General features: G+C 41.6%; 1 protein-coding gene across 1 annotated transcript in view; it reads right to left on the reverse strand.

Annotated features, from left to right (window-relative positions):
* Positions 1-13,174, reverse strand: part of LOC126355282 (arylsulfatase B-like) — an 88,231-nt gene that overhangs the window by 9,955 nt on the left and 65,102 nt on the right. Inside the window, exon 8 of the mRNA XM_050005570.1 lies at positions 3,149-3,307. Coding sequence (XP_049861527.1) covers positions 3,149-3,307 — 159 coding nt within the window. The remainder of the gene's footprint in view (positions 1-3,148; positions 3,308-13,174) is intronic.

The following is a 13,174-nucleotide window of genomic DNA, read 5'->3' on the forward strand; positions in this document are numbered from 1 at the left end:
CTGTTAATAACCTGCCCACAGAAACTATTAAGTAGTGATTGATCAAATCCAAAAGACGAGCGAATTAATGACATTTGTTTGCCTGCAATCTATAACAACTAATTAGACGACTTATTTAGGCGGAAAAAGTGATTGCTTTGTGAAGTCTACAAAAGTTTGGAACGCAATTTACATCATGTTCGGACGCATGTATTAAGCTGAATAGACGTAATAATTATCCGGAATAAGTAACACGTGACCACGAAGTGCCGCAAAGTAGCCGCGCACGAGTGACAAGACGAAGGGACGAAATTCCGATTTTTATGCGCAAACTGTGACTTTTGAAGTAACTAAAAACTAATCGATACCGATAAGCTTCGAGTTGTGGAATATTTCAGCAAGGATTCTGTCACATACAATACGTCCGTTAATCCTTTTGGTAACGGGTTTGGTTCAGTACCTTAAGCGGACTATTACTCGTAAATGTGATTGCGTGTCAATATCGGAACTGTAATTCTGATTAGCATTGGCGTGGCGGTATTTTGTATGAAAGGAGTAACAGTAGATCGAAGTTTCCACTCATTACCCTTCAATAGCTCACATAACGTGAAAATTTTTTTGTTACACTAGACACGCGTAGAATGACTAGTGCCGCTACAGCTTTTCCAGTCTAGACATACTGTTCATTCTGTAACAGGGCAGGCGTGTGAGCTGCCGCAGAGGATAGATTCACTCCAGGGTGAGTGGAAATGTTTACGTGTTTCTGTAGGACGACGGAGCCGTTACAATAGCATGTGCTGATGAGGTTAGAGCACCTTTACAGACCTTATTTCTGGGCTCTGAAACAGAATGGCCTTGACATTGGAAGCTGGAGGCACTAATCCCCACCCGCCCATTCTGATTTCGTTGCCTGTGGTTTCCCTAAAAGAATACTTCAACTTATAGTGGGATGATTTCCAACGATAAGGACGTAGCAGACTCCCTGCTCGGTCCCTATAAGACAATAATTGCAAATATTGAAATGGATGTAGTAAGAAATACTGTATCTTCTTAAAATGTAGCGCCATTAATGTTGATTAAGCCATCCTTGGATCAATAAAAGTGTAGCCAGTGCAGTTTCTTTACAACATCCTGAAAGAACGCTCCTTAGTATTCGATCAGTCAGCACTGGGCGACGAGTATATCGCGCCACAGTTAACATTAGCAGTACAAGAATACAGCACCTGAGGGTACGGTAGATGTTCCAAAGTGTTTGTCTTGCCAAACAGTAAGCTTGTGTGCAGCGCCAGAATTGCGTGCGAAAGTGTGGAAGTTGTTTCTCCCACACCAACACTCTCCCCATAGCTGTCAATGTCTGCTGCTTTGACAGGCAGAGGTTGACCCCTCTGCTCCCTGAACCGTTCTAAAAAATCGGCCGGACGTTGTGAAGTTAGTTAATTGGTTGTGTGTTCCATTGATCAATCGCACGGTACGGTAGCCGTTATGATGTGGAACTTGTCAAGTGCACAAGAAAAGCACAAATTTAATACAGCGTTAAAGATTAATATTTCTATTATTTACCCCATTTCTTTAAATTGCACAAAATGCATATACTGTATTTATAGATATTTTTATTCGTATTCAGGAATTCATCTACGGTATAGAAGGAGTTGTCGAGGAGATATGATTTCAATTCATTTTTGAAGCTATTACTGCTCTCTGTCAGACACTTTATTTCATCTGGTAATTTGTCGAAAATTTTTATAGTAGCATATTTTACGCCTTTCTGTGTCAAAGATAGGTTGAGCAAAGGATAGTGTAAGTCTTTCTTTCTTCTGGTATTATAATTTGGTCATTGTTGTTGCGAACAGATTTAATTGGTAAGTAGATGTATTGTGAGGCTGTTGTAAGAACTCCCTATCTTTTAAAAAAAGCCTACAAGATGTGCGACGGTGAACATCACACATTAAGCTAACCACTTTCTTTTCAGTAGTGAATACTTTTGCCTAAATTTTGGGTTACCCCAAAATATTATTCCATATGACATCAGAGAGTGAAAGAATGCGAAGTATCTTAGCTTACTAATTTATATATCCTCATCATCGGCAATTATTCTGAACCTAGTCGCTTTCGGAGATTCAAAATATGAATTTTCCAATTAAGATTCTCATCTACTTGTACACCCAAAAACTTAGTGTGCTCTACCCTGTCTACTGACTTCTATTGATGTGTTATATTTATTGAAGGAATTGCACTTTTTGCAGTAGAAAATTGGATGGACTGTGTTTTTTCAATGTTTATAGCAAACCAATTTGCAGACAAGCAATTAATGACTTTTCCAAAGACCTTATTTGTACTATTTTCATTTTGAATTTCTTTTACTGGATTAATAATGATGCTTGTATCATCAGCAAACAGCGTCGGTTCAGCTTCCTGTTTCAGATAGGAAGAGAGGTCGTTCACATTTATCAAGAACAGAAGGTGACCCGTGATTGAACCCTGTGGAACACCTAATGTAATTTCACCTCAGTGAAATGAAGTGGCAAACTTATTTAAATCACTTGACCCATATAAGGAAACTTTTTGCTTCCTGTTCTGCAGGCATGACTTAAACCACTCATATGCTATTCCATTTATACCACAGAATTGTAACTTATGTAACATAATGTCATGTTTCACAGAATCAAATTCTTTGGACAAGGCACAGAAAATTCCTGTTAGTGACATTTTACTATTTAAAGACTCTATTATGTGTACAGTGAAATTTTATATTGCTGTCTGGGGGGAACAGCATAAACTATACTGTTACTGCTAGTACAGTGTGAGCAAAATAAAAGTGACTCGTAAAATTTTTAAAGCAACTCAAGATAGGCAACCGAACGGCAACCGGACTTACATCCAGTGTTCCTGATGTGGGTGATGTAATACGGCTTGAGACGCATTACATATTTTCTGGGTCAATGTTACTTTACCCTCCTGTACTACTAACACTACCACTGGTACTACTACTGCTAATACTACTGCTACTTCTACAGTGCCATTATACACATATTAGCTTTAATGCACCTGAAAGTTTTTTTTTCTTCAATATGCGTTTCATATGTCTGTTTGATACAGCCTACAAGAGTGAATGTTCGCTATCTATAGATAAAGTCTATAGCTGCGTAGTAGTATGCCTCCTTGTACTCACCTCTGACGAGCTTCCAGTCTCCAACACGTACAGCTGCGTTCTCCGCCTGTTCGTCGATATTGACGAGCAGCTCAGCGCGTGGGTGGGAACCACCGACAACGAGCTCGGGCCACATGTCCATACCGTCCAGGTCATCGGGGAGGGCAGACGCATTCCCTCCTGGAAATTGACCGCCGTGTAGGCAAATAACTTCGCAGTTCGCATTTCTGTTCATTTTACAAGGGAACTCTGTCTACAGAAAGGTCTGTTGCCCCTCACTTGAATTTTTGTAAATACAGGACACTTGTATACTACTTTATCATAGGCAAGGCAGAGGCGGCTCGTAACAAATGTACGTGGAGGTCCACCAACGAAACCAGACTCGTCCGTGCAGCAAAAAATCTATTACAAAATTAATATGAATCACACGTACGTTTACACCAAAACATACAGCAATTCGAAGTAACACTGTCCTCTGTTTACGATAAAGAAACTTAACTGCGCGAAATCCTTGAACATAAGTCAGTAACCTTTTCATTGAAATGATGTATTCCTTGAATCGTGCCCGTTTCTATGAAGATACACTCAACGTACTCTCCCCCACTCCGCTTGTTAAAACTGTCTTCATCCTCTTCAGAGTTAGGAAGCGTCTTTCAAGCTCAGCTGTAGTCGTAAGAATCGTGCAGAAAATTGTCAGAAGTTTTGATGTTCCTTAAAATCTCGTTTCCAGGTGGCTTTCAATTATGGATTGAAGGCTGGTCACATCACACATATTTAGAAAGTCTTGGAGCCTGTATATATCAGATAGTTCAGATTCGAGACAGCCCTTTCAGGAAATTTGATTTACTTCTATTCTTAGCTTAAGACGACATGAAAGTGCGTCGCCTGCCTGCTATTCCGATTAATTTTGACTTTACTTCGTAAATCTAAGAAAAGAAACTTCTGATATATTCATTTCACATCCTGGCATTTGAAATACAATTAGTAAATATAATAATCATTAAAATGTATTACCCGCTAAAACACGAAAACTGTGAAGACGCGCTGTTATAACAGCGTCCTGCCCTTTCAACATGACTTAGTCAGTACACATGTGGAGCAAAAGTAATGTACGTGAATGAGGGTTGGAGTTATAAGCTTCCATAAAGACTGTTTGTTTGGTCACAAGTAAGGCGCCAGACACTGGAAAACATACAGGACGCAAAAAATAAAACTGACCTAACAATGTTTCGTAGGCAACCCTACTTTTATCCACCTGACCCGGGGATGATGATGTAATTTGGATTGTCTGTCTTAAGGTTCATGATACGCAGCGACTAACAATAAATATTAAGCACCCAGAAGGCACGGCCAGATGTCAGCGTAGTTTCATACATGTGCACACCACTGGCCAGTATGTAAACGATTAGGGCAGAAATTTTAAGTGACAAGTAGATCGGCCACTAGAGTGTGTTATTGTTGTTGGTGTTTAGTGTTAATACTAGGCCTGGTGGGGTACAAGAGCTTTAGACGTTGAACGATCACTGTGAAGAACATGGACATCACGAATACACATGTGAGACAATGTTGGCAGCACTGCATCTCATTGCGTATCTCCTGCATCGTGCAGTATCCTTTTTATGGGACATTCGGACGTGACTGTGGCCTGGTGCTGTGTTGCATGGGATCGTAATAATGGAAATACTCGTTAAATGGTTCAAATGGCTCTGAGAACTATGGGACTTAACATCTTAGGTCATCAGTCCCCTAGAACTTAGAACTACTTAAACATAACTAACCTAAGGACATCACACACATCCATGCCCGAGGCAGGATTCGAACCTGCGACCGTAGCAGTCCCGCGGTTCCGTACTGCACCGCCTAGAACCGCATGACCAAAATACTCGTTAACATCACATCTAAAACAATTGCGTTTGGGATGCTGCTGGTACTGGGAAGATTGACTTGCTGATGTATAACCTCGTGTTCTGGTTTGTGATGAATCGCTGTTCTGAACTACCGCAAGTGGCCACTGTCTGTGACCATGGTGGTACTTCGGGGAGAGGTGCTACTTTTGCAGTTTTGGCACAGAGCTGTTACTACCCGCGTCGTAGTGTGGGACGCCATTGGATATTAATCCAGTTCATGAATGGTAGTGAGTGAGGGAACTGAGTCCTCATATGGTATTTTTGTTGCAACAACATCGTTGCGCCGTTCTTCAACATATCAATGCCCCTCCATACATGTGACGTGGCTCTATGAACTACCTGCGTGTTGTTGAGGTGCTGCGGTTGGCAGCGAGATGCCCAAATCTGTCCTTGGTAAAATGTCTTTGCGACGCAGTTGGGTCACAGTAGCGGAATCCTTGGTATGAAGGCACGGTTGCAACAGTTGTGGGCCAGTTTGCTTCAAAAGAGATCACAGCGGCTTCATGGTCGCCTTCCCAACCGAATCGCAGCCAGCATGGAGACCACAGCAGGTACAGCGTCTACAAATATGGGGCCTCATACTACCAATTCTGCGTCATTCTGATTTGGTTTTGTGATGACGAAAATAATACTACAAACCTCTCAGTCCGTGAAGTTCTCTTTCGTTTCGTCCTTCTCTGCCGGCTTCTTCACCTTTTCTTATAGGAAATATATTTTGTGTATTGCCCACCTGATATACATGCATAGAATGCTTTTCATAACTAGGCATCCTGCCGCAGGGAACATAGTCACCGTCTTCTAAACCAAAAAAAGATGTATGTCTTGTTCTGTATTTCTGCCACAGGTTAATCAAGTAGTAGCGTTTAGCGGCTGTATGTTAATACAAGGTGACTTAGACAGAATTTTTAGTTGGTGTGATCAGCGGCAGCTTGCCCTAAATGTAGAGAGATGTAAGTTAATGCGGATGAGTAGGACATACAACCCTTTAACGTTAAAATACTGAATTCGTAGCGTGCTTCTTGATAATCACATCCAATAATGTCCCAAAGCGATATGAAACGGAGTCAGCACGTCCGACTGGTGGTAGGGAAGGCGAATGCTTGACTTGGTTCTGTTGGGAGAAAATATAGCTCATCTACAAAGTGTTCGGGGTCAACACAAACTCGGATTGAAGGAAGGTATGGAAGCAATTCAGAAGCAGACTGTTAGATGTGTTAGTGGTACGCACGCAGATATTACGGAGGTTCTTCGGGAACTCAAATGGGAGACTTTGGAGCGGAGACGACGCTGTTTTCGCGAGACGCTGTTCCTGATATTTAGAGAACCGGTATTTGAAATTGACTGCAGATCGATTCTACTGCCGCTAACGTACATTTCGGGTAACGGCAGCGAAGAAGATAAGATGAGAGAAATCAGGACTCATACCTCTCTACTTGCGAATGGAATAGGAAAGGAAATGAAAAGTAGCGGTACATGGTACTCTTCAGGCACTGCACAGTAGGTTGCAGAGTATGGATGTAGATGCAGATGTGGAGTCCCAGTTAGTCTACAAAGCGCACTGATTTGAGCGTTTAGGAGAGTGCCCACCTGTTTGAACGCTTCACTGAAACGTACGTTCTGCTACTAGGTCACCCATCTGTATGGTTTTTGCATCCAGCCCTAAATCTTCGCTATGTTAAATATGTACATCTAAATCTACGTACACATTCCGCAAGCCACCGTACGGTACCTGTCGCTGGTTACTCTACATCTACATCTACATGACTACTCTGCAATTCACATTTAAGTGCTTGGCAGAGGGTTGATCGAACCACAATCATACTATCTCTCTACTATTCCACTCCCGAACAGCGAGCGGGAAAAACGAACACCTAAACCTTTCTGTTCGAGCTCTGATTTCTCTTATTTAATTTTGATGATCATTCCTACCTATGTTGGTTGTGCTCAACAAAATACTTTCGCATTCGGAAGAGAAAGTTGGTGACTGAAATTTCGTAAAAAGGTCTCGCCGCGACGAAAAACGTCTATGCTGTAATGACTTCCATCCCAACTCGTGTATCATATCTGCCACACTCTCTCCCCTACAACGTGATAATACAAAACGTGCTGCCCTTTTTTGCACTCTTTACCACGCCTAGCCGTTCCTTTTCCTATTCCACTCGCAGACAGTGTGACCAAAAACTGATTGTCTACCCTGTGTCCGCATGTCTCTCCGCAGCAGCGGCCCTCTCCTGTCTCGCCTTGCAGGGTGCGTAAGGTTTTCAGCACATACGAGTCCCTCCTGCACGTGTTCCGTGGACCTACAGAGGTAGGGCGCGGGTAGCACCGTTGCGACTGAGGTGCAGCTCTTTGCTGTTATTGTCTCGTTCTTGTGTAAGCTGTGTGAAGTGAGAATGCAAAATTTTGGAAATTCCTGGTAAATTCCTATGGGACCAAACTGCTAAGATCATCGGTCCCTAGCCTTACAAGCTTCTTAATCTAACTTTAACTTACGCTAGGGACAACACACACCCATGCCCGAGGGAGGAGTCGAACCTCCAACGGTAGGTAGTGGGACTGTTTATTACTGCAGAGAGAGTTTTGAAGTGGAAGAGGTTTTCTGTGCAGGAGGAAACTTTACAAAGCAAGTGAGGTGGCAAATTAAATAGCGCTTTCCTGCTTAGAAGTGACCACACCATAACACTGTACGTGATGTAATTTGCAAATTCCAGAAAAAAGGTTCAGTTCATGATGCACCTCGAACTGGTAGGCAAACAATTTTAACGAAACGGAAGCCTAACGACATTTTGGACATCATGCTCAGGAGTCCAAGAAAATCAGTGAGCAGATTATAAAACGAGCCTAAAGTACCTCGTACGACAGCACATAAGGCCGTAACTAGAAAACATGGGATGTATCCGTATAAAATTACTACTGTCCTACTATTTCATTGTATGTACCATGCAAAACGAATAGAATATTGCGAATGATTTTCGCGTTTGTTAACAAACATGGAGTCGGTGTTTTTGATAGCACATCTTATTCATTGATAAGGCTTAGTTTCATCTACCTGTCTATATTAATTTCCAAAATTCATGGATTTGGTCATCATAAAATCGACATGGTTTAAGAGAAACTCCGCTGCATGCAGAGAAAATCAGAGTCTGTGTTGCTATCTTTTTCCATATTACCGTGACTTACGCTGTCTCTTGTTCCCAGATAACTGACCTATTTACTCCCCTGCTGAATGAAAATTAGGTAATTAATTTTTCTAATAAGACAACGCTACTGCTCATGCGACACACCAGTCCCTACGACTTTTAAATGAGACAGGGCAGTTACGAAAGGCCTCTGCCTCCCACACTCACAGTACTCGCCTCCGAACCACTGCCTGTATGCCTCCGTATGAGCGCTCAATTCTCGTATCATACCTTCTTGGTCCTTTCGCGAAGTGTACATCGGTGGCAGTAGGATCATTCTGCAAACAATGCTTCAAATGCTGTTTCCCTAAATTTTCTCAACAATGATCCTAGAAAAGAACGTTGCCTTCCCTTCACGGTCGTTCGCGGTCCCTGCTACAGTACTCACATGCTCGTTCCATTTCATACGGCTTTCCAGCGTTAGGCTCAGATGTTTAAAAGAATTGGCTTTTGTCAAGCAGGACACTACTGATGCTATATCCGAACATTATGGGTTTGTTTGTCCTACTCGCCCACATTATATTAGATTTTCCTACATTTAGAAGTAGTTGCTATTCATCACACCAACTAGAAATGTTGGCTAATAGCTCTTTTATCCTTCTACAATCACTCATTTTCTATACCTTCCTGTGCACCAGAGCATCATTAGCAGAACAATCGCAGACTGCTACCCACCGTGTCTGCCAGTACGTTTATATATTGTTGTTGTTGTCTTCAGTCCTAAGACTGGTTTGATGCAGCTCTCCATGCTACTCTATCCTGTGCAAGCTGCTTCATCTCCCAGTACCTCCTACAAACTACATCCTTCTGAATCTGCTTAGTGTACTCATCTCTCGGTCTCCCTCTACGATTTTTACCCTCCACACTGCCCTCCAATGCTAAATTAGTGATTCCTTGATGCCTCAAAACATGTCTTACCAACCGATCCCTTCTTCTAGTCAAGCTGTGCCACAAACTTCTCTTCTCCCCAATCCTATTCAATACCTCCTCATTAGTTACGTGATATATCCACCTTATCTTCAGTATTCTTCTGTAGCACCACATTTCGAAAGCTTCTATTCTCTTCTTGTCCGAACTAGTTAAAGTCCATGTTTCACTTCCATACATGGCTACACTCCAAACAAATATTTTCAGAAATGACTTCCTGACACTTAAATCTATATTCGATGTTAACAAATTTCTCTTCTTCAGAAACGCTTTCCTTGCCAATGCCAGTCTACATTTTATATCCTCTCTACTTCGACCATCATCAGTTATTTCACTTCCTAAATAGCAAAACTCCTTTACTACTTTAAGTGTCTCATTTCCTAATCTAATTCCCTCAGCATCACCCGATTTAATTTGACTACATTCCATTATCCTCGTTTTGCTTTTGTTGATGTTCATCTTATATCCTCCTTTCAATACACGGTCCATTCCGTTCAACTGCTCTTCCAAGTCCTTTGCCGTCTCTGACAGAATTACAATGTCATCGGCGAACCTCAAAGTTTTCACTTCATCTCCATGAATTTTAATACCTACTCCAAATTTTTCTTTTGTTTCCTTTACTGCTTGCTCAATATACAGATTGAATAACATCGGGGAGAGGCTACAACCCTGTCTCACTCCTTTCCCAACCACTGCTTCCCTTTCATGCCCCTCGACTCTTATGACTGCCATCTGGTTTCTGTACAAATTGTAAATAGCCTTTCGCTCCCTGTATTTTACCCCTGCCACCTTTAGAATTTGAAAAAGAGTATTCCAGTCAACATTGTCAAAAGCTTTCTCTAAGTCTACAAATGCTAGAAACGTAGGTTTGCCTTTTCTTAATCTTTCTTCTAAGATAAGTCGTAAGGTCAGTATTGCCTCACGTGTTCCAACATTTCGACGGAATCCAAACTGATCCTCCCCGAGGTCCGCATCTACCAGTTTTTCCATTCGTCTGTAAAGAATTCGCGTTAGTATTTTGCAGCTGTGACTTATTAAACTGATAGTTCGGTAATTTTCACATCTGGCAGCACCTGCTTTCTTTGGGATTGGAATTATTATATTCTTCTTGAAGTCTGAGGGTATTTCGCCTGTCTCATACATCTTGCTCACCAGCTGGTAGAGTTTTGTCATGACTGGCTCTCCCAAGGCCGTCAGTAGTTCTAATGGAATGTTGTCTACTCCGGGGGCCTTGTATTGACTCAGGTCTTTCAGTGCTCTGTCAAACTCTTCACGCAGTATCGTATCTCCCATTTCGTCTTCATCTACATCCTCTTCCATTTCCATAATATTGTCCTCAAGTACATCACCATTGTATAAACCTTCTATATACTCCTTCCACCTTTCTGCCTTCCCTTCTTTGCTTAGAACTGGGTTGCCATCTGAGCTCTTGATATTCATACACGTGGTTCTCTTCTCTCCAAAGGTCTCTTTAATTTTCCTGTAGACAGTATCTATGTTACCCCTAGTGAGATAAGCTTCTACATCCTTACATTTGTCCTCTAGCCATCCCTGTTTAGCCATTTTGCACTTCCTGTCGATCTCATTTTTGAGACGTTTGTATTCCTTTTTGCCTGCTTCATTTACTGCATTTTTATATTTTCTCCTTTCATCAATTAAATTCAATATTTCTTCTGTTACCCAAGGATTTCTAGCAGCCCTCGTCTTTTTACCTACTTTATCCTCTGCTGCCTTCACTACTTCATCCCTCAGAGCTACCCATTCTTCTTCTACTGTATTTCTTTCCCCTATTGCTGTCAATTGTTCCCTTATGCTCTTCCTGAAACTCTGTACAACCTCTGGTTCTTTCAGTTTATCCAGGTCCCATCTCCTTAATTTCCCACATTTTTGCAGTTTCTTCAGTTTTAATCTACAGGTCATAACCAATAGATTGTTGTCAGAGTCCACATCTGCCCCTGGAAATGTCTTACAACTTAAAACCTGGTTCCTAAATCTCTGTCTTACCATTATATAATCTATCTGATACCTTTTAGTATCTCCAGGGTTCTTCCACGTATACAACCTTCTTTCATGATTCTTAAACCAAGTGTTACCTATGATTAAGTTGTGCTCTGTACAAAATTCTACTAGGCGGCTTCCTCTTTCATTTCTTAGCCCCAATCCATATTCACCTACTATGTTTCCTTCTCTCCCTTTTCCTACACTCGAATTCCAGTCACCCATTACTATTAAATTTTCGTCTCCCTTCACTATCTGAATAATTTCTTTTATTTCATCGTACATTTCTTCAATTTCTTCGTCATCTGCAGAGCTGGTTGGCATATAAACTTGTACTACTGTAGTAGGTGTGGGCTTCGTATCTATCTTGGCCACAATAATGCGTTGACTATGCTGTTTGTAGTAGCTTACCCGCATTCCTATTTTCCTATTCATTATTAAACATACTCCTGCATTACCCCTATTTGATTTTGTGTTTATAACCCTGTAGTCACCTGACCAGAAGTCTTGTCCCTCCTGCCACCGAACTTCACTAATTCCCACTATATCTAACTTTAACCTATCCATTTCCCTTTTTAAATTTTCTAACCTACTTGCCCGATTAAGGGATCTGACATTCCACGCTCCGATCCGTAGAACGCCAGGTTTCTTTCTCCTGATAACGACATCCTCCTGAGTAGTCCCCGCCCGTTTATATATATAGAAAATAATTTCAAAATTCCCTAGGGAACTCCTGTCGATACCCTTGTCTCTGTCGAACATTTGCCGTCGATGATAACGCATGCCTGTCAATGCAATATTCTGGATGAACCTAATAATTTGAATGTTTCCAAGAGCAGTCCACTCAGTATTCGTTTCTTCGCTGTCGTGGGTCTCAGGCCGAAGACCAGTCAGGTTCAGCTCTTAACGTAAGCCTGTCCTGCGCTTTCTGCTCATTTCTGCATCGATTTGAATCTGCTTGCTTTATCGGAAACTTGGTCGCTCTCAGTTATTTTTATCCCCACACATTCTTACAATGCCAAGCTCACGGTTTCTTGATTCTTCAGTCGGTCGCTTCTTCTAGGCAAATTGTGCAGTGGTTTTATTTGTTGCCCAGTTCGACTCAGTGCCACCTCATTAGGAACTCAATCTACCAATCCAATCCTCAACATTCTTCTGTAGCAGTTTGTTTAACAAACTTCTGTACCCTTCGCATCTGTAGAAGGCCACACTCCAGATAAATACGTTCAGCGATCAGGAGGGACCAAATAACATTTAAATTTATATTCTTCTTCTTTCTCTCTCACATTGTCCCGTGTCCCTATGGGGTCGACGTAGTTACGTTGGATTTTGCAGTGTTCGTGCCCGGATGCCATTCGTGACGCAACCGCTCCGCAAGGGAAGAAATCTTTCTACCACACCTGTCTGTGTCTAGAATAGTGCAAGTGTGATAACGTTTTCTAAGCGTTTAGTGTGTACCCGAGGAGGGACGAATATGTAAAACTGCCTACATACCACATCTAGGCTGGTCGTCTCACCAGCCCTCGTCGTTAATCAGCTATGTGGATGTGATCCGGGACCTGCTCGTCTGTCCGTGTATCGAAAGAGGGCCCATTAGCGCTCTCGTATATCCACGCGGGTACATCGAAATTAATATCCGTTGTTAACAGATTTCTCTTTCTCGGATGTTTTTTCCTTGCTAATTACAGTCCATACTGTATGTATGTTCTTTCGATTTCTGCCACAGTTACTTTGCTGCTCTAATACCGAAATTCATGTAATAATTTTGGGCCTTATTCCCTAATGTAATTACCTTAGTACGCCTGATGTAACTGTAATACTTGGCGTTCTTTCTAGACACTATCCTTAAGTTCAACTGCTCTTCCACTGACAGAATTACATATCGTCCTTGGGCTTTAATTCTTTTTTCTAATAAAGTATATTAATTTTTGGGCCTTAATTTCTTTTTCTAATTAAGTATCGTAAAGTCGACACCTAAAAAAACCAAAATTTTCCGGAAACACTTTTTATAGAATTACTTCAACAGTGTGCATTGC

The sequence above is a fragment of the Schistocerca gregaria genome, chromosome 3 (assembly GCF_023897955.1).
Source record: "Schistocerca gregaria isolate iqSchGreg1 chromosome 3, iqSchGreg1.2, whole genome shotgun sequence".
Classification (NCBI taxonomy): Eukaryota; Metazoa; Arthropoda; class Insecta; order Orthoptera; family Acrididae; genus Schistocerca; species Schistocerca gregaria.